This window comes from Podarcis gaigeae, assembly GCF_964106915.1.
Source record: "Podarcis gaigeae genome assembly, chromosome: 10".
NCBI classification, from domain to species: domain Eukaryota; kingdom Metazoa; phylum Chordata; class Lepidosauria; order Squamata; family Lacertidae; genus Podarcis; species Podarcis gaigeae.
In genome coordinates, this window is record NC_139686.1 from 24,088,356 (window position 1) to 24,114,216 (window position 25,861).

At 43.7% G+C, this 25,861-nt stretch overlaps 1 protein-coding gene across 4 annotated transcripts in view; it reads right to left on the minus strand.

Annotated features, from left to right (window-relative positions):
• PAH (phenylalanine hydroxylase) overlaps window positions 1–22,321 on the minus strand; it is a 40,337-nt gene extending 18,016 nt beyond the window's left edge. For 2 of the 4 annotated variants that reach the window (XR_014555639.1, XM_083700714.1), the window contains exons 1-3: window positions 21,971–22,321; window positions 14,821–14,928; window positions 6,392–6,575 (exon numbers count right to left, since the gene is read on the minus strand). Coding sequence is in view for 2 of the 4 variants with exons in the window: in XM_083700714.1 (XP_083556840.1) it covers window positions 6,392–6,575; window positions 14,821–14,928; window positions 21,971–21,973 (295 nt within the window). In the remaining 2 variants the exon portion in view is untranslated. Of the gene's footprint in view, window positions 1–6,391; window positions 6,576–14,820; window positions 14,929–17,299; window positions 17,703–21,970 lie in introns of those variants that run through there. The other 2 variants (XR_014555640.1, XM_083700713.1) reach the window with 1 other exon arrangement.
• Between the last annotated feature and the right edge of the window lie 3,540 nt (window positions 22,322–25,861).

Consider the following 25,861-nt stretch of genomic DNA (forward strand, 5'->3'; position numbering starts at 1 on the left):
AAATGTGTTTCCCCTAAAAGCTAAGAAATATTATGAATCGTACCACTAGAGGGCAGCAGAAGCAAAATATTACTGCCTCAGTCACACACACTTTCTCTTACTTAAGAGTTCTGTTTACTTTAGGGAGTTGTAGGTATCTCTTAAAGACCTTTGACAATAAGCTTGTCCACACGCTACAAGGAACACAGGCACAAGCTGGCTTTACACGCATACAAGCGTTTGCACTAAAGAGCCAATTATTTGTTGGTTTGGCATACACAGGCACACAGATTGTACACCCCTTAAATGCAATGGGTGGATACCTCTAACATCATAAGCAACTCAGATTTCCACCTGTGCAAGGAGATTTATGGGAAATTTAAAAAGAGCAAACTTTCTCTCCTGCTGTTAATAACAGCATTGTGGAGGAGTGTGACTGTGTAGCTAACCAGCCGGCCAATGTGCCCAATCTTTATGCGCTGCTCAGAGGTACATCCCACGGTATGGTCTGAAAGCAGGAGACAGGCAGCTGATAGACAGGTCTGGCAGTGACTGGATGGGAGGCCATCTGTGAACCCCACAGAACACATTTCAGTGATGGAAGGAAGCTGGAAGACTAAGGTTTGAAATAAATAGGTGCCTTGTGTGAAAGCCACTTTTAGCCACATTGCGCACATTCTAGCACATGGAGGCTGGATGCGAAGAGGGATTCCCACAGTTTCAGGGACTACATTCCTAGAACCATAGAACTGTAGACCCTGAGGGTCATCTCTAGTCCAACCCCCTGCAATGCAGAGATATGAAGCTGCCAAATACAGGGATCGAACCTGCAACCTTGGCATCATCAGCACCACGCTCTAACCAACTGAGCTATCCACTTCTGAATGAACCTCTGGAGCTCTTCTATGTGCATCTGTCAGTGCTGAGGCATATACCCGTTGGTTTGTCCTGCCCAGAAGTGTCCAAGAGACTCTGCAAATGGGCTCTTGATAAAGCAGAGATGCTAAGGACTGAATCTGCTCAAGACATTCTGCATGCAATGCATGTGCTCTGCCCTTGAGCTAGGAGACCTCTCTTTATTGGATGTAGTAATACTGCAATCACAGTAAGGTAAAAGGAAAAGGACCCCTGGATAGTTAAATCCAGTCCAAGACAACTATGGGGTTGCAGCACTCATCTCACTTTCAGGCCGAGGGAGCTGGAGTTTGTCCGCAAACAGCTTTCCAGGTCATGTGGCCAGCATGACTGAACCACTTCTGGCACAACGGGACACCCTGACGGAAGCCAGCATGCACGGAAATGCTGTTTACCTCCCCGCCGCAGTGATACCTATATATCTACTTGCACTGGCGTGCTTTTGAACTGCTAGGTTGGCAGGAGCTGGGACAGAGCAACAGGAGCTCACCCTGTCATGGGGATCCGAACCGCCGACCTTCTGATCAGCAAGCCCAAGAGGCTCAGTGGGTGGCCATTGATTTTGTCCAACAATGTCTTAAAGGCTTCAAGGTATTCATCCCCGGTCTACTTAAAATTAAGTGGGGGCTTATAGTCAGGTAAAAAGGTATAGGATTGCAAACTAAGGCTGTGCTTGAAAAGCCTTCGCTATTCTTGTGTCCTCCAGATGTTGCTGGATTGCAGTTCCCATTAGCCCCAGTCAGCATAACCAAAGGGATGATGGGAGTTGGAGTCCAACCACATCTGGAGGCCTCCACCCCAGGACTAGATGGGGCTTTGGGCAAATAAATTGTTACAAGGGCTAATTTGGGCTCAGCTGCCCAGCTTATGCCGGAACCATTGGCCACAAAGAGCAAACAACAGCAGCATTCCAAGAGATACTTTTTAAAAATAGAAAATCACATTATCCTCTTGCTGAGATGTTCTTTTGGGCTCTCTCCTCCTTCCCCAGTTAGCCAGACATGTTGTCTCTTCCTGCTGCCATTAATGAATGGCCAGAGCAAGCTGTTGCAACACTGACCCTCTGTGAAGCTCTGCAGAGCAAATGCAGGCTGATCAGTAATAAATATTGATTTGTCTGTAGGAGGAACAGCAGAGTTTTATGGTCCTGCGGTGAACACCCAAGTAGTGGCCAATTTAACATGGGGTCAGATGCTTAATAGGATGCTAATCAGCTATTTATATGAGGGGGCAACAAAACCGGAGGGCTTCAGAGGTTCTGTGGAACTCTGCCCGTTCTGGGGAGGGGTCAGAGACAGGGCTTTAAAATTTATTGTCGGTCCTAGGCCCAGGTTGGAGCCTTTTAAAACATAGCCAACTGCTCAGCTCAGCCCCAGGGTCCTGACAAACAAGGCTTCTACAGACTCTAAGCCTCTCACTTGTCTCCGGACAGCAAAGCATTGTCTTTACCTCCCAACTCCCACTGAAACAGAATCATATTTAATTCTTTTATTCAAGAGTACTAGGGGGCTCTGAACTTTTTGTCTATATTAAAAAGGCTTGTGAGCAAATGGCACCGTGGCTTCGTTGGCCGATAACAAATCTTGAGTACAGCTCATGGCTAGTCTGGAGAAAGCTTTTCCCTCTAGACTGGAGGAGCTCGGTTTTTAAAATGGCACACAGATTGGAGACAGAGGAGTGGTGACGTCCTGTTTGAAAGCTGCTGCTCCAAGCACCTTTCTCTGCATTGCTTTATGGGAAGGTTGGCTGCTTATGATAACTTTGCAATATACAAGATGGCTGTGTGAATCAGCTTTCTGTAAACCCCAATCCTAACTGTGTCGACTTGAAACTAAGACCCAACAGCTTCAATGGGTCTTATGTTTAAGGGAACATGCCATAAGATGCTATAAATGACAGAGAAGTACAACCCTCTTCTCTCTCTTTTTTGGTCCAAATTATAATTAAGAAAGATGAAGCAAGATAACCTCCCCTCCCCCACAGACCCACACAGTCCCCAAAGTAATTAAACCTTCACTTTTAAGTGATTGTGATTCCCTGCCAAGCCATAACATTTTGCCCCTTTCCTGAATGGAGGGCTCCAAATATTTTCCTTTTTCTCAATGCAATGTCATGGACAGGACACAAAGGGAAGGGTAAGGAGATTATAAGGATTTATTCCAGGATGATATTACTACCCTTTCATGTTGCTCCCGGGAAGGAAGACGAGGCAGCAGACCTAAAGCATTTTAAGCCAACCTTAACTGAAATCCTATTAAGATCACATCTGCTGCTTGAGAAGCCAGGAGGGCATTAAGATTTGGATATGTGTACATGTGTATGAGACATAGAGAAGGGTCTGCATGTGGACACTCATGGAATACTGCACTGGTCATAGAAAAGCTACCTCCAGGTGATTGTCTTACTCCTGTGTGCATATTTATTTCCATATAATGAATAAGGAATCCATAAGTGACAAATTCTGAACGCAAACAGGTGGCGTGATGAGACTCATGCTCTGATTGTGGGCTTCTCTGAGTGCCTACTCTTGGGAACAGGAATTTTGCCTACATGGACCTCTGGTCTGATTTGGGCCCTTGGGTTATGTCTTTGTGAATATGGCACATATCTGAACCATTTGGCACAGGGATTGTGGGCAAATATTTGCCACTGACTAGGTATGGATGAATCAGCGTGTTCCCAACCTGTGCAAACTTCACAGGTTCATAAGTCTGTTCTGATCTGTTTTCCCACAAATAAGCAATTCTTTTAAACAATCCACATTAAGAACATACCAAAGTACGTCATTAAATATATGGTTTGTTACAATATACAGTGGTACCTCGGGTTAAGTACTTAATTTGTACCAGAGGTCCGTTCTTAACCTGAAGCACCACTTTAGCTAATGGGGCCTCCTGCTGCTGCCGCGCCGCCAGAACACAATTTCTGTTCTCATCCTGAAGCAAAGTTCTTAACCTGAGGTACTATTTCTGGGGTAGCGGAGTCTGTAACCTGAAGCGTATGTAACCTGAAGCGTATGTAACCCAAGGTACCACTGTACATATTTAAATCACACAGTTACAGCTCAATGTACAAACATATTTTATATTCAGATTTAATACCATGAGGGAGGAATACAATGCCACACTAAGTTAAAGACCCTTGGCAGTGTGCTAGCTGCAAAAGGACTTGCTCTTGCAGAACGGCAGTAGGCTAACATGCTTCTTGCTGCTGGTGGCCCAATCAATTGCTGTAGCCCCAATACATTCTGTTGTGCAACAACTGGTTATGCAACTGCTGGCACAACCGATGTGTTGGATTTCATATTGCACAATTCTTTCCCTTATGCAAGTTCAACAGCCCTTACATTGATGGTAAAAGGGAGCTGAACCCAAACCTTGGGTATTATCATTATTATTATTAGCCAATAACTGTATCACAAAAATGTAGAAGGATAATTATCTTCTAATCAACAAATTAATCCAGTAGGTATGGATCACATCAAGTCTACACTGGAATTCACAGAAATCAAACTCCTCAAGCATCCCTCCTACCATCTGAGTCAAAGGAGATATAGCTGCTCCAGCTACATCTAAACCAGGGACGAGGGACCTGTATTACTACCCAGGTTGTTAGAGTACAACTCCCATCAATCCTAACTATTGTCCATGCTGCCTGGGACTGATAAGTGTCGTAGTCCAAAAACATCAAATGCATCACAGGTGTTCCCTATCCCTGCTGTATGTATCTAACAATCCCACAATATCTGGTCTCTGTAGTTAATCAATGATAGTCCCAAAAAGTCTAGAAGGATCAGTAAGAATATATTAAATTAAAATTAAAACATTACACATTTAGCTTTCCCATACCAAAGACATGCACGCCAAACAAATTTTATATCATGGCCTTCCAAATCTAAAATATCTGCATTTTCCAATATGATCCATTCCCTTAACCAACACAGATATGCTGCCTCAAAATACAATTGTAGGTCTGGCAGGGCAAAGCCTCCTCTTTCTTTTACATCTATCAACATTTTATGTTTAATTCATGGCTTTTCCCCCTGCCAGAAAAATTTAGAGATCTTTTTTCCACTCTTTGAGGCAACTTAACTTATTTGCAACCAGGATCGATTGGAATAAAAACAGTATCTTAGGTAGTACATTCATCTTAATGGCTGAGATTCTGCCTAACAGTGAAAGCTGCATCCTTCCCTAAATCTCCAATTCTTTCTTAATCTCTTTCCATAGTTTAATATGATTATCTTGAAATAAATTGAGATTCCTCACCATCAGCCAAATCCCCAAATATTTTACTTTTTTACCTATTTTTAGGCCAGGCATTTTTTTCTAAGGCCTTTTTCGAGTGCTAATCCATGTTTTTAACCAACATTTTGATTTAATCTGTATTTATTTTGAAACCTGCCACTTCTCCAAACCTTTTCATTTCTTCTAAGGCTTTGGGTTCACTTACCATAGATTGTTCCAATGTTAACACCACATCAGCAGCAAATGCCCTTAATTTGTAGACTTTGCACAACTCCTCTATACCTTTAATTTCCTTCCCTATTTCTCCTTATATGCTGAAGCAATATTTCTAACATCAAAATGAACAACAATGGAGTTAAGGGGCAGCCTTGTCTAGTACCTTTTCTTATTTGGAATTTGTCAGAAAGAATATTGTTTATTAGTATATTTTCAGATTGATCAGTATAAATTGCCTTAATTCCTGCTTAGAAAGAATTACCTATCTCCATCTTCTCAAACAACTTGATCATAAATGACCAAGAGATATTATCCAAAGCTTTCTCAGCATCTAAGAAAATTATAGCTGCTTGTTTTTCATTTCTTACTTCCAGGTACTCGATTAAATTAATTATATTTCTTATGTTGTCTTTCACCTGTCGACCTGGCAGAAAACCTGCTTGGTCCTTATGGACTCACTTAAAACCTTTTTCAACCTGTTGGCTAAAATTGCAGCAAATAATTTATAGTCACAGTTAAGTAGTGAAATCGGTCTGTAATTTTTAGTCTTTGTTAAGTCACAGTTTTGTTTAGGAATCAGGGTAATAAATGCATCTTTCCAGGAAGCCGGAACCACTCCAGCCACTAAAATTCTATTCATAGTGTCTTTAAGTGGTTCAATCAAAGCCTTCAGATGTCTTCTAAAGGTTATATAGTTACTCATCTCCTTGACATCTGATGGGAGGGTGTTCCGCAGGATGGGTGCTACCACTGAGAAGGCCCTCTGCCTGGTTCCTTGTAGCTTCACTTCTCACAGTGAGGGAACTGCCAGAATGCCCTTGGAGTTGGACCTCAGTGTCCAGGTTGAATAATAATAATAACAATTATTATTATTATTATTATTATTATTATTATTATTATTATTATTTTATTTATATCCCTCCCTCCCCGGCCAAATGGGGGCAGAGATGCTCTTTCAGGTATACAGTAGGGCTGGCAGTTAACCTCTTTGCTGTAGGGAAGGAATGTTGTTATTCTGAACAATATCTCCTTACCGGCATCCTTCCTCTTTTCACGTGAAAGCTCGTGGACATTTGCACCAATGTCGTCTCTCAATGTATGAATGATTCCCTCAAGAGCTGGGATGTTCTTGCTTTCTAGATTGATGAAAAATTCGTACTCATCTTTGTTCAGCCGGGAAGGTCTGGATTCAATGTGGATCAGGTTTATCCCCTTCTCCTGGAACAAAGACGGTAACATAATGAAAAATGAAACACAATTTTGGCTGGTGGCCTAGAAAGTGGCTGGGATCACTGGGTAGTTCACGGCACAATTAAAAAAAAAAAGAAATCACACTATGTTTACGAAGACTGAGCAGGCACACAAGTCCCCTGGTGTCTTCCCCACTATGGCAATATGCATCATATTTTCTAAATTTGAATCCTATTTTCATCAAGGGAAGTAATAGTACTACTCTATTCTGCCTTGGTCAGATACCACACCTGGAACACCGTGTCCAATTCTAGGCAGCACAATTTAAGAAGCTTGTTGACAAGGTGGATCGTGTGCAGAGGAGCCAACCGAGATGATCAAGGGTCTGGAACCTATGCCTTATGAGGAATGGTTGAAGGAGCTGGGTATGTTTAGCCTGAAAAGAGGAGACTGAGAGGAGATGTGATAGCCATCTTCAAATATCTTAAGGGCTGTCACATGGAGGAGGGAGCATGCTTGTTTTCTCCTTCTCTGGAGGGTAGGACTGGATTCAAGTTGCAAGAAAGGAGATTCCGACTAAACATTCGGGAAAGCTTTCTGACAGTAAGAGCTGTTCAACAGTGGAACAGACTCCCACGAGAGGTGGTGGACTCTCATTCCTTGGAAGTTTTAAAACAGTGGTTGGATGGCCATCTGTCATGGATGCTTTAGCTGATATTCCTGCATTGCAGGAGGTTGGACTAGATGACCCTTGGGTCCCTTCCAATTCTAAGATTCGAAACAATGGACTGGGTATGGATAGGGAATCCTTATTTTCATTTTCAGAAATGCTGGAGGATATGTTTGCCTAAATATGCAACTTTTATGCCCATTCTTTCCTTGTTGTGATACAAATCCTCTTTTTCAGTAATGCCTAGCTGGCCACCTGAGCAACTTCTTCTTTCTATCAAGTGACTATTGTAAGCAATTAAATCTTCACCGCATGCCAGAAGCACAAATTCTTTTCTTTCTTTCTTTGTTAAAAAAAAAGAGGACTGCTTGGTCTGTGTTGAAAACACTACTATGGTCATTATATAAAACAGTCACCTCCAAGAAGAGCCATGATAAATGCTGTTTTTTGGGTACTTTAACCTTAAATAGATTCAAGAGCAGACCTTTGTGCATTACTGACACAGACATCTGAAGTGGCTCCCCACCATCGCTTGCCGTGAGCACTGCTGTATGTGCCTTTCTCTGAGTTCTTAGCAGTGGACACTACAGATGAACTTAAAATGTTTGACCAGATACCAACACAATAAGTTGAAAAGGTCAGAAGTGCATTCAAATCCTGCAGCTCAGGAAAGATGTTCTCCTAATTGAGCTGGTCTCGATGCAAATAATGCATTTAACTAGGCTGCTCCCCGAGGTCAAGTTGTTTTAGTTCTCTAAAGGTCTGCATCACACACAGACAATGCTTTGTGTTTGCTATTTAATTAGGTGCTCACAAATCATTACAGGGCTCCAGCGATAGGAAAAAGTTAAAATTACTCCCAGCAAGATTTATGATGATTGAGACCAGGCTCAAAAAGTCACAGCCTGCTCTCAGCAAGGAACCTTCCTTGGGTCATCTTTGAGATTAAGGCTTTATATCGGAGGTGTATTTGTCTTTACTGCAAAGGGCTATGGAGCATCACACTTGGTTGTATCACATCTTAAGAGCCACAGCCAGAAATGTTACAGCATCTCCACCACTTAGGGTTCGGTGCCAGAGTAAAGCTTCAGCACCCACCACCAAGGAGGCCAAAGTAGAGGGCAGAATGAAACTCTTTTTGACCCTTCTTATGTGAGAGTCCCTGGATTCGCCGCGGAGCAGAATGAATGACTGCAGGGCGCCAGAAAGGGGCAGATGGCTGAAGCTGTGGAAATAGAGAGATTAAAGGAGTGCCTATTGCTGTTCTGAAAGCCACAAGGCCACACAAGGAGGAGGTTGTGAAAGATGCTGAAAGTTCTCAGAAGAACAACTTTCCCCTGCCCATAGCTACAATTCCCAGATTTCCCTGCGATGAGGGACAGGATGTCAAGCCACTCTGAAAATTGCACCACCAGAGTCCCCTAACAACTCTTAGCAAACTACAACCCCCAGAATTCTTTGCGGGAAGCCATGACCGTTCAAAGTGGTATCATGGTCATTTAAATGTGGCCGTAGTAACAATTAATTTGCTGATCTGTATCCATTATGTGTTTCTTTGGGCTCATCCAGATTTTCTTTTGAGCTGTGTTTCTAGGCACAGGACCTAGAAAGTGTCTGAGCATGGGTGGGTATTTTTTTGCCCTGGCACTTTCCCTGCAGAAAGCTGATCTTTGCCAGTGAAATGGAGCAAAAAGCAATTTGTGGACAAGTCGGATTTCTTTGTTCCAATTCAGCATTAAAGAGTGGGTTTTCAAAGGGAATTGTGCCAGGGCTAATAATAATATTATTATTACTAGAACCTGGAACTTTAAAGCACAGTATTGTGCCTAGAAAGCATGGGGCAAAAGGTAAGAGTGATAAGCCCTTTGAGGTTTGCTCAAAGATTCACTGGGCAATCCCATACATCTTATGCAGATATAAACCCCATCAACTTCAGTGGCATTTACTCCAAGGTAAGTGCACTAACTCCAAATTAAGTGTGTACAGGATTGCGGTCTAAAGATTTAATGCAGTACTCACTCATAAGTCCCACTGAACACACTGGAATTAATTCCAAGTAGACATGTACAGAAATGAGCTACAAAAATTGTTTTGGGGCTTCCCTAACAACATTTAGTAACATTCAATTAAATCCACAGGTCATTGGGTTGTTAAAATTCTGTGGTTATTCTGCAAGCCATCTTGAGATTTTATGTTGAAGGATAGTATATAAATTTAATAAACAAACAAATAAACGTGATCTCTCTGTTACTAATAATTGGTTTAATTCAAAATATTTATAGCTGTTTAGAGCTAGGTAAGTTTTTGAAATCCTAATAGCGTTTCAGTACTCATACTCCACCTAGTGCCTAATACTAAACTTGCAACTAATTGCATATAAATTCATTTCAGAGTGCTTACAATTATAAAACAAAAGAGAGTGTTTTCCATTATAAAATACAGTGGTGCCTTGGTTTACAAACAATCCTGTTTACAAACATTTGGTTTACGAACTCTGCAAAACTGGAAGTAGTGTTCCAGTTGCGAACTTTACCTCAGTCTACGAACGGAAGCCAAACGGTGGAAGGGCACCACCAGCGGGAGGCCTCATTAGGGGAAGCGCACCTTGGTTTAAGAACAGATTTGGTTTAAGAATGGACTTCAGGAATGGATTAAGTTCGTAAACCAAGGCACCACTGTAGTGTTTACAGCGTTTACTTCAGGGTTCCTTGGATGCATTATTCTGTAAACCGAGTAAAAGAAGCAGAAGAAGGTATATAGGCCTGTTGAACCACTGCACTATTTTTACCTTTTTTTAAAAAAAGCCTAGCCTTTTTCAGGTGACCTATTTATTGAGCATTCATCCCAATTTGTTTGGTCAAAATTTTCAGGGTTCTTAGACAATGTTGACTATTTACAGAGAATTCATTCTCATTTCTTTATGGGGAAGTTATACAGTGGTACCTCGGGTTAAGAACTTAATTCATTCCGGAGGTCCGTTCTTAACCTGAAACTGTTCTTAACCTGAAGCAGCACTTTAGCCAATGGGGCCTCCCACTGCCGCTGCGCCGCCAGAGGACGATTTCTGTTCTCATCCTGAGGTAAAGTTCATAAGCTGAGGTAATATTTCTGGGTTAGCAGAGTCTGTAACCTGAAGAGTATGTAACCTGAAGTGTATGTAACCCGAGGTACCACTGTACAATATTGCATCAAGCAACTTTTACCCCATACTTCCCAGTGCATTTCCCTAACTTTTTCTTTATTGCGGAAAAAAAATGACGGGGAGGGAGGAGGAAGTTGCGCACATGCTCCATTATCAGCTTTAACTGAACTTAAATTTGCTAGCATGTTATTGAATCCAGCTTGGAAATACAGAGTCTAGAAGCACCCTGAATCTATGTTCATCAGCTGAAGTAAACCAGACATGAAGTTGTGAATTGTCACCTCCCATATCCTGTACAACAATATGTCAATGAACAAAGCTTTTTTTCTTTTTCTTTTTTGCCCACATTATATAAGCACCAACATCTGTTTCCAGGATGCTCTGGAAAGTGGGTGAATTTCCTAAGTCAACAGTTTCTCTCATCTGGAATGACCCCGATTCCCAGCTAGTGAAATGGAAGGGGATGCGCTATAAAACCCATCTGTAGCTACTTTGCTATTAAAACGTCTTCTTTCACATCCATCATGGTAAACCTCTTCAATGTTTTTTCAAGGCATGGTAACCAAGTGTTGTGCTGATCAGAGCTGTCTCTGTGTTCTTAATGATAGTATTATCAAGCACGTTGTTTGAACCTTTTGCCACCTTTTAAGAACATAGGAAGCTGCCTTATACTGAACCAGTCCACTGGTCCATGTAGCTCAGCACTGTCTGCCCTGACTGACAGCAGCTCTCCAGAGATGCAGGCAGGGCTCATTCCCAACCCTAGCTGGAGATGCCAGGATTGTACCTGGGACCTTCTGCATGTACAGCAGATGCTCTGCCTCTGAGCTATGGCTCTTTCGCAATTATAAAATACATTCGTCTTCTACTGAAGACAATGAAAAGACTGCCCTCAAAACCATTTGTTCCTCCCCATTCACTTATAGCATCTGAGGCCCTACACAATTCCGTAACTGAATTTTTAGCAATATGTACTCCACCCATCAGGGCGCAGGTGGCGCTGTGGTCTAAACCACACAGCCTAGGGCTTGCCAATCAGAAGGTCAGCGGTTCGAATCCCCGTGACGGGGTGAGCTCCCGTTGTTGATCCCTGCTCCTGCCAACCTAGCAGTTCGAAAGCACGTCAAAGTGCAATTAGATAAATAGGTACCGCTCCGGCGGAAAGGTAAACGGCGTTTACATGCGCTGCTCTGGTTCGCCAGAAGCGGCTTAGTCATGCTGGCCACATGACCCAGAAGCTGTACTCGGCCAATAAAGCCGGCCAATAAAGCTGGCTCCCTCGGCCAATAAAGCCAGATGAGCGCCGCAACCCCAGAGTCAGTCACGATGGGACCTAATGGTCAGGGGTCCCTTTACCCTTTACCTTTACTCCACCCATCTGTTTTGATCCCTGATGAAAATGCATCACTTTTAACAATGAGTTTATTCCCGCATTCCCCTCATCAGAGTAATGGAAGGGTTAATTTTTATCTGGGCTAAACAGATCTCCTGCAGCAAATGGCTATGCCAGTTGCATCAATATACAAACACCACTCCCCTCCGAAAATGATGTGACCATCCACTCGCTTGCCAAATGTGCAGACGTGACTCTTTGAAGGTAGCTAGGGTAGTTTCACTGACCAAAGTAAATATTGCTTTTTATAAGCACATCCAAAATACTGAGAACGATAACTGTTTTAAAGTTATGTTTGCTCAACAGAAGGGAGAGGAGGCAGAGAAATCTTTGTTAAGAGTTACATATCTGACTTGACTCTATACGTACATTTTGCCCACTGCATATAGCAGGTGTGGGGAACCTTTGGTCCTCCAGATGTTGCTGCACTACAACTCCCATCATCCCTAACCATTGGTCAAGGTTGCTGGAGATGATGGGGGTTGTAGTTCAATTAACATCTGGAGGTTCCCCACACCTGCCAATGCAATTTGGGCAATTAGTCATTGCCTAGCACTAAAGGAGCCGGCAAAAATTCAATTTTTCAACTCAGAACCAACTGCATTTTCTTTTCGGGATGCTTGATAGACAGATGAGTTCTGAGTAAGATGCATCAACTGTGGAGAAACCAGTTCTGCAATTATTACACACACAAACTTTTACTTTGCTGGAAAGGGATTTATGGTTCCCATTCTTCTGGGTAATCATTATTTTTTTCCCAGGTTAACAAACAGAAGTGGTCTTGGGATGTATAACTTTTTCTACTTGTATTTCCCCTCCATATTTCCCTTTCACTTGCTAGCTAATTTAATTTCCCCCCAGATACAAAACAAGTTGCCAGTAGTTTATTACACAACAGTTTCTCTGTTCAGAACTATTCCTCTCAGATGAGCTGCTTTTAAGAGGAGACTCAATGTTCTTTAAAGAAAACAAATGAAACCACAGAGGCTGGGCTTTTAACATGAGATGCTCTCCCCAGTGAGTCATGCCCGGCTCGCCAGCACTGGCATCTTTTTGGCATCAGGTTAATACTTTCCTCTTCTCTTAAGCATCAGATGAAATATGATCCAGCTGTGTCAAGGCTTTGTTAGTGCTCTCTCTGGGTTGCTGATAAGTCTTTTCCTCCTCGCCTGCCCCTGCGTAGGCTGGTTTTATGCTTTTATGCCTTACGTGTTCAATTTTGATAGTGATTTTTGTATGTTTTTAAAGAATTTTGTATATTTTAAAACTTGATTGTAAGTCACCTAGAGACTGTCCTGGGTCACATTACTAGCAATTCAAGAAGAGCTGTTAATAACACCCTCTGTGGGTAATACAGTTTGTTTTGTGGTTATCCGACTTCCATAAATAGTGTTTCCATCAAGATAATTTATTTGGGGACACTCCCACCACATGTGCCAGAACTGTATGCAGTATCCCAAGTGTGGTCATTCCATGTACAAAAGCATTATAGTATTGGCAGTTTTATTTTCTGATCATCTCTAACATGGAATTTGACTCCTTTTTTAATAAAAAGAAAGATGTCTCACACAGGAGTAACCTTTTTATCAAGCTATCCACAGCAACCCTATGATTGCTGTACTGGTCACTGCCAATTCCTCTGGTGTAAGTGTGATGTTAGGCCTGTGTTTACTCAAATAAATAACAACTGAATACTAGAAATTGTCTCCAGCAGCAGAAGGATCATGAAGTCGTTGATTCCTACATTGAAAGGGGGTTGGACTATATGATTCTGCTGATTCTGCTGAGTCTGCTGTCACCTGCATGGTTATTTAAAACACATACAAATTCGATATCAGCAAAGTTTTATACATGATCCTCTGTACTTGGAAGTACACCCCATACTGAAGATGTTCCTTTCTTCTCAAAGAGAGGGGAAATGGACGGGACCCATGGACATGGCAGCAAGTGCATGGCTGTCAGGGCTGCCTCTAGGTCCCAGCTCACAGAGGACCAACGCCAGGTTGATGTAATGTACAAAGGTCTTTATTGAAGTTTGGTTTCCATTCCAGCGCCAGAGCGTGCAGCCCTACATCTTAACCTTAGATCGGCGAAGTCCCGTCTGACTCATCACCCCTTCCGCACCAGTTTAAGATCCTAGCCCTACTCCACCTCTTCCGTTGTTCTTTCCTCCTCTGGGTCCTCCTGCCCCCTGGGGTTTCCTCCTTTCTGGACTCTTCTGACACTGACCCCCCTGAGTCTTGCCCCTCCTTCCGGCGGGCTTTAGGACCTGGCTCCCTATCTGGGCTACCTGCTGTGCCGCTCGCCTGTACATTTGAACTTGGCGCGCACGCCCAGCCGGTAACCTTCCTCCTGACCGTTTCCCCGCTCTCCGATGGAGGCGTGGTCAATCCTGACTCATCTCCTCTCTCTGGTAGTGAGAACACTGGTCCCGATTCCTGGGACTCCTCCCCCCCACTGCGCTCTGGTGGGGAAGCTGGTCCTGATTTCCAACTGCTGCTCTGGGAGTCCCCGCTGGCCCCTTCCTTCTGGGGTTTCCCCCTTGGCACCCCCCTTGCCCAGGCCATCGGCGCTCCCTTCTGTGAATCTTCCGATTCGCTGGAGAGGCTCGTGGAATCCCTCTGACCGCTGTCACTGCCTCCACCCCCCTCAGATTCCTCCTCCTCGCTCTCCATCTCCGCCCACTCCTGTGCCTCTGCTCCTGAACCCCTGACAATGGCTGTTACTAAAAACAGCAGCTGTACATCTAATTCCAGCACCTGCAATATCTAGTAGAATTTGCCTTGTGCTGTGATGTCATGGCATTCCACTTTTCTCAGCCAATGATATGAACTGGGAGTGGGAAAATGAAGAATGATATGATGGCATAATGCAAGAGTTTTCCCCAGAGGTTTTTTAACATGCATGCAATGACTACATGGGGTGTGGGGTGCAGAGGTGGTGTTGCGGTAGCGCTGGACTCAACAGCTAAGAATAATGCATCAGGATTGCAGTTTTGAGAGCCAGGTGTTGGTTCTGAAATTTCAGCCGTGTTTCTCTTGCCGTACAGGCTTAGCAAAACACATACCTCAAATATGCGTAGCACTTTAGCCAACGCTCCAACTTCTTCTTTGAGGGAGAAAATCAAGGAGATTGCATCATTCTGGGCCTTGCTTTCTTCAATGTAGCTGGATTCCTGCATGATACATACGCAAATGTTGACCATAAGTCTTTTCTCATAAACATGTGTTACAAGAAAAAAGCATGGGACAAACTCAAACCATCTGGGCCAAAGTCTACAGTCTGGAAAGTCTTCTAATAAAAGCCATTCACTACGAACAATCTTGCTAATGAGGAAATGGTGAAGACACAAAGAGATCCAAAGACTGCTGGTTGGTTGCACAATTTTATGAGGAAAATCTTGAATAGATCCATGGAAGTGTTGTTTGCAAATCTAAGCAACCCATGAGGGTTTGATTTTTTTAATTTTTTTTTTTACACCAGTTAATTTTATCCCTAGAAGAGCCAAGAATCCATCACTCAGAAGACGCTTTTAACTTCAGCACATTAATTTAGTCCATGGGGGGGGGGGGGAGCTGCTCCTCAAAATAGGCCACAGCTAAACAAAAGAGAACTTCACCTGTAGAAGTCTGCTTGGACACTGAAAATGTCTGAAGAACAGAAACTACTCAGGGCAAATTTATATGTATTAAACATTTATATTCAGAAGTCCCCAAATGTTGGCTTGGCATGATTGTCTCAAACAAACCTGACCTACTCCATCCTGACTGAGGGAAGGGGAATGGTCTCAACCAATGCCATGCTGAGCTCCAGGACAGCTTAGAACCAGGGGCGACTCACTGCTTCAATAGGTGAATATGACTGAAGGGAAGAGCATCCGACCTTTATCCAAATTTCCACATCCAGGACAGGATTCTGCTCCCAGGACTCATCCCTCTAGTCGCACTGACCTTCAGAAGTCTCGCTGCTTTCAAGTGCATCCAACAGGCATGAGGCCAAGGCAAGCACTGGGGCAGGCAGTTGCCAGATGAAAGGATATGGTCACCACTGGAAACTTGGCGAGTGTGTTTGTGGAACCCTGCTTACATGCAAAATCTGACATGTAAGTAGGAATAGAAGCACCTTGATTTGAATTCTGACTTTTGTGAGTCTAGAGCACTTGAGTTTGTTCCAGGGAGGGTGTGTGTGACAACTCGTTTTGCCAACTGAGAGGCAAAAAGTTTACAAATATATATTATTATTATTATTGTTATTATTACTATTATTTGGAGCAGTCCAGAAATTCATCACCCACCTGCAGTCTGAAGTGATACCACCTCATCCTGCTGCACCTTCATTCCATGACAAAATTACAGATTCAGCTGATTCGGAGCAGTATAATAGAATCAGCTCCTCCCAGCCTTGATATCTAAATTTTACCTAAAGCATGAGCAATTTTGAGGGTATTCCTCCTCAAGGAACAACTAGGGAATTCAGAGGTCAATAAGATACTGGTAAAATTACTCAGAAGAATTTCACCCACCCCTTCCTTCTACTATTCCTTCTAACTATTATATTGAATTAATTCTTTCCTCATTGAAGCTATTTACTAAAATAATTCTGTGAGACTGGCTAACTTTGGCCAGCTCCACAGGAACAAGTGTACGGACTACAGTCAGCTATGGACACCTGGACTCCTGCAGGAAATAATTGATCTTACACCTACATTTGCTCACAGCAGATATGTAATACATGGATATCATACACCAGCGAAATTGCATCTTTAAACACCAGTGCATACGCATTTCATCTATACATGCACCTATATATGGGTAGCAACCAGACAGTGATGCTATCAGGGCAAGATTTTGGGGCAGAAATCCAGGACCCCCACTAGACTTAAGGAGCAGGAGGATCACCAAAAAACAAGGCAGACCAACCACATTTTAAAGTGATGTAATACAACCCAAAGAGGTGAAGAACCCATAAGTCTAAAATTACCCTGCTGCATAACTGCATCCACACATTAAATGTTCACCTGAATTTTTCCACTGCAGTCGTAAGTATATGCGGTAACTCCTCTACCCAGTGCTTATTTTCCTTAAAAAATGTTTAGGGGTACTCTCATCTTCCTACTCATATTGAAATACCGCCCTTCAATGAAGCTAAACTTAGATTCACAAAATGTTTAGGGGTATGCGTACCCCTACATACCCCCAAGGGAAAAAAGCACTGCCTCTACCAATTCAGACTAATAATACCAAGAACCTGTGGCACTCCATATTTGAAATGGGGAAGTGCTGTGCTCATGAGCTCTGCTCCCCAGTCCCATTAAAGTCCACAGAACTGGGCAGCCCTTCCAACTTTCCAACCTGCTTGTGGAACTCTGCATTTGACAACAGTTTAATATGCGAAAATTAGCAGGTAAAGCGCCGGACAGAGAAAAAGCCTGTTGCCTGTGAATTTCTGCAAAGGTCAAGCCATTGTTGAAGTCATATCAAAGCTGGTCGAAAAGTTGTCAGCCCTAAAATCAGAAACTAGTAAAGTGCTTATTATAATGGACTTACCTGAGAGGCATCTCCATTCATATGGTTAAAGAATTTATTATCCATTTCCACCCTCCAGCACTAGTGATCAGGATGTTTCTTACAGGGAGGAAAGATGGGTGACCTTACTGAGTTTGCAGGAACGTCTGAGTATAATGTACACAGATATTTCAAGTTTAGTTTATAATTGAAGGGTCAGCCCTCTTCCTTTAATCCTCCCCTTCCCTGGGGTAGGCGGGGCGCTCTGCACACACCCCTGCGCCACCTCCTTCGGGCTCAAGAGGCACACATTGTTTACACGTCCAACGAAAGCCACAAGGCTGGAACACCTTTTAGCTTTGCCATGTGGCTTCTGTGTGGACAAATGGAAACAATCAAGAGTCTTCTCATGCGGTTTCGTACTGTCTGCTGTGTTTAAATTCCAGCTCTGAAAAGCTTCTTCTTTTGCCACCCATGTGAGGAGAAAGTAATAACAGAATTTCGACATCTGACAACATGCGATGTTCCCATCCATGCTTAACTTATTTGCCTCTGTCTGTGTGTAACGAAGACTGATGGGAAAGTAACATCGTTGCCTCATCCGTTGCCTCTTTATAATTTTGTATCGCTGTGGACAGAGTTTGCCCATGTAGATATAGGACTGTTGTGTCTAAAGGGAGTTTTAATGAGTTGCATCTGTTTAACAAATGTTTAAGGGAAAGGCAACTTAAGGAGGCAGAAAAGGGCATTACTAGGCTCCTATGCTTTAAACGGGACGTGGGTGGCGCTATGGTCTAAACCACACAGCCTAGGGCTTGCCAGTTCAAATCCCTGCAACGGGGTTAGCTCCCCTTGCTCAGTCCCTGCTCCTGCCAACCTAGCAGTTCGAAAGCACAAAGTGCAAGTAGATAAATAGGAACCGCTCTGGCGGGAAGGTAAACGGCGTTTCCGTGCGCTGCTCTGGTTCGCCAGAAGCGGCTTAGTCATGCTGGCCACATGACCCAGAAGCTGTATGCTGGCTCCCTCGGCCAGTAAAGCGAGATGAGCGCCACAACCCCAGAGTCGTCCATGACTGGACCTAATGGTCAGGGGTCCCTTTACCTTTATGCTTTAAATAAAAACCACTAAGGACAATGTATTTAGTGGGAGGGCCACAGCTCATCTACTCTGCATGCAAAAAGTCATTGGTTCAATCCTTGGCATCTCTAGGTATTACCGGGAGTGAGTCCTTTCTGTAACCCATGTGAAATATTCCGGGATCTTAAAAGGATCACTAATCTTACCCATCCACAGCACTGCTTCTAGTCCTGGGTCAGAAGAAGTATTTTAATGGAGGAGCTACCAATAGATGCCAGAGGTTGACGCCGGCTTGACATTTTCAAAGTGGTGCCCCCACCATTGGATTCCTTTTGGTGCCAAGGCTGACAATTATTTGGTGCCAGCTGAGCCCTTTTGGAATATAAATAAATAAATTCCCAGCCCTTTTTATTTCTAGTTTGTTTGGTTTTTTTTATCCTGTCCTGGCGTTTGTTGTCTGTGATGCTCACCTGCGATGTAAATCACTCTGCGGATCCTACTGGATTGAAGAGGCAAGGTATTAAAGTCTAAGTGAATAGCAGCCTCTCCTTTTGCTTCATCCTCCTCCCACTGAGCATTCTCTGTGAGTTGCCTCCAAGGCCTTTTAACATCCCAGTTCCATGTTGAGGGAGGCACAGATTTGCTTCAAGGCATGGGGTGTGTGGCTGATGTTTCCATGCCCAATTCCCTGCATTTGCAGAAGTGAGGGTGAAGGACAGTCTGGCTCTCTTGTCACTGACCATAGAACAGAGGGCTGAGCCAGGATATTTTTCTGCCTCAGATGGAACAGCAAATGTCATGCTGCTTAAAGTTTTCTCTTTCATTCAAGCAGTAAACATTTTTTGTTAAATAAATACCGTATTTTTTGCTCTATAAGACTCACTTTTTCCCTCCTAAAAAGTAAGGGGAGATGTGTGTGCATCTTATGGAGCGAATGCAGGCTGCGCAGCTATCCCAGAAGCCAGAACAGCAAGAGGGATCGCTGCTTTTGCTGCACAGCGATCCCTCTTGCTGTTCTGGCTTCTGGGATTCAGAATATTTTTTTTCTTGTTTTCCTCATCCAAAAACTAGGTGCGTCTTATGGTCTGGTGCATCTTATAGAGCAAAAAATGTGGTAAATACTCCCTCTCTCAGTTCAAAGCACAAAATGACCAAGTCATTTTGACACCTGAGGCAGAAAGTTCCACAAATCCACTCACCCATTTACGCTGTGGGAAGGTGCTCCTCCTGCAAAGGATGTCCCTGGAATGAGCTTGCCACCCAGGAAGTGGATTCAGCCTGCTTTCACAACTGGCCAATTGTGAGCAGGCTTGGGGGCAGACCACTCCAGGGGCGGACACGGCTGGCCCTGTTGGCTTTGTTCGGGCCTGCTCCCAAGGGATTTAAAGAGGGTTCATGGCTGGCCTTGGCAGCCACTGTCGCTGGATCACACATCCGCCCTCTCAATTTTTCAGGTGGGTTGCATTGAACAGCCTTGCTATGGACCTTGTCGGTCACCATATTCAGGCTGGAATTTTCCCATATGGCTAACTGGCTCCTCCCATCTGATTTTCACCATCCTCATAGCAATCATCACGACTTTGGCAGTTTGGGCATTGGGTAGGCATAATCTTGGACAGAGGAGAGGTTGTAGCCTCTGCCTGCCCCTCCTGAAAACGGGGTATCCTATTAAAGGGATCCAGGGGAGATGCTTCTGTCGGGATGCCCAGGTAGGGCCTAGGACCACAGCACTGCCCAAGTGGAACCCCGAGGGGGAGCTACTCTTTGATGCAGGTCAAGAACTTCCTCTCTTCCAGCTGGCCCTATATTAAGTACTTCCGGCAAGTGGACTGTTATGGTTTGTTCTCTCCCACAAACACAAGATGACTCTGGCTGTTAATTATTTCAGATTTATTGCTAAAACAACAAACTAGGACAGAGCTCCTCTACCCATCATCCTCCACAGAAGATGGAGCTCCTCCCCCTTCCCCAACATGGAAACCCCCACCTTCTCTTCCGGTATCTTTTGTTTGTCTCGGCCACTTTTGAGATCCTACGAGATTTGGGAGAGAATGTTTCCTGCATTCCAACATCTGGCTCACTATTGGAGCTCTCACACAGCTGCCTGTCACTCTGGCCCTGTTTTTCTCATCCCCTTTGTTCCAAACTCAGTTTACAGCTGCTCTCCCTCTCCTCTCTGCCTTCAGCTGCTAACTGTTCTCTCCCTATGCCTGCTTCTCCTCCTCCTGTGAGCATCTGAGCTTTGCTGACACGGGCTGGAAGGAGTGTGGTCTACCCAATGCCTATGCCAAACCTCTTACATCTGTAGTCAATAAAGTTGTCTATCAAAATAAAAGACTGTTTATGTATGCAATGACGGCAGCAAGGATGCTTCTGGCCCAGAGATGGAAAGAAGGGGAAGTACCAACCAGAGAAGAATGGCAGACCAAGCTGATGGAATATGCGGAAATGGCAAGACTGATGGCAGGAAGACCAAGTATTTTTAAAAGACTGGAATAACTTTTTAATATATTTGAAAGACCACTGTAAACAGTTGAAATCATTGGCAAGAACACAATGACACTTGTAAAGTAACATGAACTTTGGTTACCATGATCACATAATAGATGGATTACATTAAAAGATGCAGGAATAACTTTTAGAAATGGAACTCATGGAGGGAAGGAAGGAGGTCTGAAGGTTTGAAAGAACCTCTTTGTTTTTATTTTTTGGAATGGTTATTTTCGCTGTATTATGCAAAATTAATAAAAAATTATATATATAAGAAAAGTTGTGGCCTGGCCCAAATTTGAACTTGCCATGTCTCATTATTTAGACGGTCTGTTGGGCAGGGGACGCCTAGGCATGCAAGTGCCTTTCCCTGAGAGTACAAAATCCACAATAATAAATTAAATAGCTAACCATTGGCTGCCCTTACATAACACTCCAAAGGCACTGCCTCACTCTGCCTAATGGGAGGGCCAGTACTGGCTTCTGGGAGATCACACACACCCCGCCCTCCCAGGAAGAACACCAGTAAGGGTTTTGGCTATTTTTATTGGTAGTATTTAATAAACTTGGATTTTGTTTTTCAAGAAAAATAAAATTATTTACAGAGCGTATTATTAACTGCATATCAAATGTACAATAAAATACAATTCAAGACCATATCAAACACCAACAAATGAATTAATACATTCAAAACACTATTTCCAGATGTTATTGGAAGCCAAGGGGACCAACGCAAATCCAGTATTAAAATGATCAAAATCAGGCAAAAATTGCAAGAGTTCTGAATCTCAGATCAAACTAGTTACTAAAGGCTGTGGTACAGAGGTGGGTCTTTAAGGCCTGTTTGAAACCCACAGTAAACAAGACACATTTAGTGGTACTGCATCCCACACTCGTGGGTTACTCCAGAGCCCCGAGCAGGGAGCCAACTCCCTCACTACCCTTCAGAATGAACTCTGCTGCAAAGGTCAATTGCCCTAGAGGGCAATAGCTAGCTTGTACGTGTGCCTTCTTTAAAAGGAAACTTCAATTTCTTTTAGTTTTTTCTTTTTAAAAAAGTTTTGAAACATTAAATATTGTGTAACCTTCCCAGACCCTTTAGGATGAAGCAAGATCTCAAGCAAGCAAAACATTATAGCTACTCACCATACTGGTTCAAACACTCCCTTTCCCCCCAGAAATTTTATGGCTGATGTCAGACAACCTGATGCAATAGGCACACAAGGCATTCACTTTGCAAGGGGCTCTGATTGGCAGCAGCAGGGGGACTGGCTTTCAGCTACGTTGCCAGCAGTGTAAACAGAACGGTTAGCACATCAAGCATTAACTCTCCTGTGGGGAAAGTCTGCCCCATGAAAGTTTCATCCTTTTTATCATCTACAAGCACAAACTCCAAAGCATATTAGTAACCATATTGAATGAGGTCCATGTAGAACAGCCACAGTACAAAATAGGCCCTATGTGTTATGACAAGCAACATTTCTTTTAAGCATGCTCACACTGACTGGTTTTATTTTGAATAAATGCCATGGGCTCCCAGTCCTATGGGAAAGGGCCCTAACTCAGTGGTTGAGCATAAATTCCCCATTGAGGACTGAGACCTCCTGATGACTGAAGATCCAGATGAATAGGTAGAGCCCCCTGACACCATCACTGAAGATGCTCCCTAGGTCTGCCTTCAGGAAGGACCCTTGGGGTGGGCTCCTGACCCACCACTGGCAGTGGAGTCCCTGACCAAGTCACCCCTGTTTCTCCCTTAAGAGCATCAGCATTAGAAGATCCAAGGCAGCTGGTCAATGATGGTGTGCACACTTGGGAGGCCAATATCACCACGCATGACTCTAGTCTAGAGGAATAGCATTCTTCATGAGATAGGCCTCTTTGGACAGACTTAAGCACCTGCAGCTGGTGTGTGGCATATTCTAGCAGGCCAGACGATATTAATCTACCAGCTGCTGGAACAATATATGCCATTCCGCTTCCTACCTCTTTTGCCCTGCCCAGCTTTCTATGAGATCTTAGTTCCTGCCCCCTGAGCTCTTGCTTGTTGTGTTGCATCTGATCTCTCCAGCCTGACCTTGGCAGAGGCAGAGGGTGATCCTTCATCCCCAACTGTTATTGCTTCCCACCGGAGAAAATATCATAAGTGTCTCCTCTACCCCCCAACTTCCAAATCATGGGAAACACTGATCTCCCATGTAACATGTAGTTTGAGTCTGAGATAGTGGGCTTAAAGCAGGGGTCAGCAAACTTTTTCAGCAGGGGGCCTGTCCACTGTCCCTCAGACCTTGTGGGGGGCCGGACTGTATTTTTTTTGGGGGGGGGGAAACGAATTCCTATGCCCCAGAAGTAACCCAGAGATGCATTTTAAATAAAAGCACACATTCTACTCATGTAAAAACACCAGGCCCCACAAATAACCCAGAGATGCATTTTAAATAAAAGGACACATTCTACTCATGTAAAAACACGCTGATTCCCGGACCGTCTGCGGGCTGGATTGACATGGCGATTGGGCCGGATCCAGGCCCTAGTTTGCCTTGTTGTTGTTGTTTAGTTGTTTAGTCGTGTCCGACTTTTCGTGACCCCATGGACCTGAGCACGCCAGGCACTCCTGTCTTCCACCGCATCCCGCAGTTTGGCTTCCAGAGCCATAACTTTTATATGCCTGTTGTCTTTGTCCATGGAGTTTTCTTGGCAGGGATACTGGAGTGGCTTGCCGGTTCCTGCTCCAGGTGGATCACGTTTGGTCAAAACTCTCCACTATGACCTGTCCATCTTAGGTGGTCCTGCACAGCATAGCTCATAGCTTCTCTAAGTTATTCAAGCCCCTTCGCCTCCATGAAGGAGTTAGTTTGCCTACCCATGGCTGTGAAGGGAGACAGTTTGTGTTCTACTTCCTAATATGATCACTGGCCAGTAGATGGTGATCTTTCCATGTGAGATGATGGACTTCCTGTTTCTGTCCCGTCCCCGCTCTTGCTTCTTAACACACAGCAATAAAAGGGAGAAAGGGTAGGTAGGTCCAACTTAATTAAGGTAAGGCAGTTTCTACAAAGAACCCCATCTCCTGTGCACCTGAATCAGCACCTGCCCCTTGCTTCACTCCAGTTAATTGAGTCAGTAAGCGGAGATACTATTTCCTAGCAACACCCAAGCGCTACCACTCCCCAGGAATTTTGGTCGATGCACAAACGATTTTGCCGTCTTTTTACCACTTTGCCAAACTTTTGTTCAAAGGAGTATAATCACATTATAAAATGCTGAGCCAAAATGAGCAACCTTTTTTTTTATGAACCTCTTCCACTTCTGCAAAAAAAAAGAAAAGACACACACTGTTGACATTTTTGGTCAAAGTGTTCACAATGGGGCGTTCGTAACAGGGCAAATGTTGGGAAGGAGAGGGAGCATTCACCCACATGTGGATGGGAGTCAATATGCACCACACTATCGTATCAACAGAATGTGCATTTGGTTGCACATCCTCACTGACATTCTGCCACAACTAGAGACACAGGAAACTGCCTTAGACTGATCCTGACCATTCGTCCATCAAGTTAGTACTGTTTATGTTAGTAGCAAACGTCTTTCTCAGTCCTCCATTAAGATGCTGGGGATTAGATTGAAGATGTTTTGCCTGCTAAGCATGTGCTCTACCACTGGGCTATGACACCACTCCAATTTACTCATGACTGAAGCTGTATCAGGATTTTAAAAAACAAAAAACCTTGCATGCAGTATTGGTGGGCAGGCAATGATATTTCCACACTGAGATTCTGAGTCAGGAAAATAAGAAAGCTAAATTTAAAGAAAACACATGCTCGATAGGAAAGATCTTAGTTCTAACTTAGGCAGAGGTTCAAAGAGCCATTCTTCTTAGAAAAAGAGATGAACAAAGATGTCTTGTCTTCCAAGGAAATACGAAAAGTGATCAGCCACCCAGAGTATCAGTACAACACCCGGGGGAAGTCCAGCACAGGTTAAAGGACAGTATGGGAAGCTAGGAGGTTTCTCCACCTACTCTTTCCCATCAGCCTCCAATGCAAGCTGAATAGCACCCCAACACTTCCATGCTCCCCCTTTTCTCCCCAAATGACCAGAAGCACACTTGACTCCATTTTCTCCTATGAAAGCACTTGATCAGAAATTAGTTGCAACTCAAGTCCTTTCAGTAAAGTGAATAGAAAGTTCTTTGTTTTGGTTTTTTAGTTGTTTTTATTAAAGGATTTTCATAGTTAACAAGCGTACATATGACGTCTCTGTTTTCAATTCATAGGGTCCTTTATACAGGTCAGTTACATTCGGTGTGATACACTGCTATCTCAGACATTGTGAGGTTGTAGGGGAGAGAAAGAAGGGGGTAGTGATTTTTCATTCTTTTGCTTATGTGCAGAGTTTCTGTGTGCAGAGTTTTCTGCGAACGCCCCATTGTGAGTTGCCAAGTATAGGTTCCTTATTTATCTGTTTGTTTTTGTTTTGTTGAGAGCCATCCAAGACAGGATCCTGAGTGCCTTCTACTTCACCTCCCTTGTAAGACCAGCTTTGGCTGGTGTTGCCAAGTAGACACAATTTTTTAATCAACATTCTGCCTCTTTAACAGAGATTTACAATAGGTGGGTATTTCCTGGGCATGGGAGCTAAATCTTATCACCTGCTAACTGCTGCAGATCAAATTGCAGCACAGGAGATAGTAACAAGGCCAGATCAAAAGCAGGCCAACTCATTTTACATTTTTTAATCGAAAGCTGTGGTGTCACTGCCAACGGCCACCTGTGCTGAGAATGTCAGTAAGGAAGTTTAAAATCTGACATGAGGGAGAGTTGCTTTTCCATTTTCCTGCCTCACCTTAGAGCCTCAAACCTGTATGTACATGGATCAGTAGTCGGCTGTGGGCCAGCTTACAGCCTATGGGAATATCAGTGTTTCTTCACTAATGTCATAGGTCACCTGAAAAGACCAAGCTGGCATGGACAGCTTGTCACCAGCAGGCAGGCTATTTCCCAGCATGACCATTTGCTCCATAGCTTCTCCTAAGAA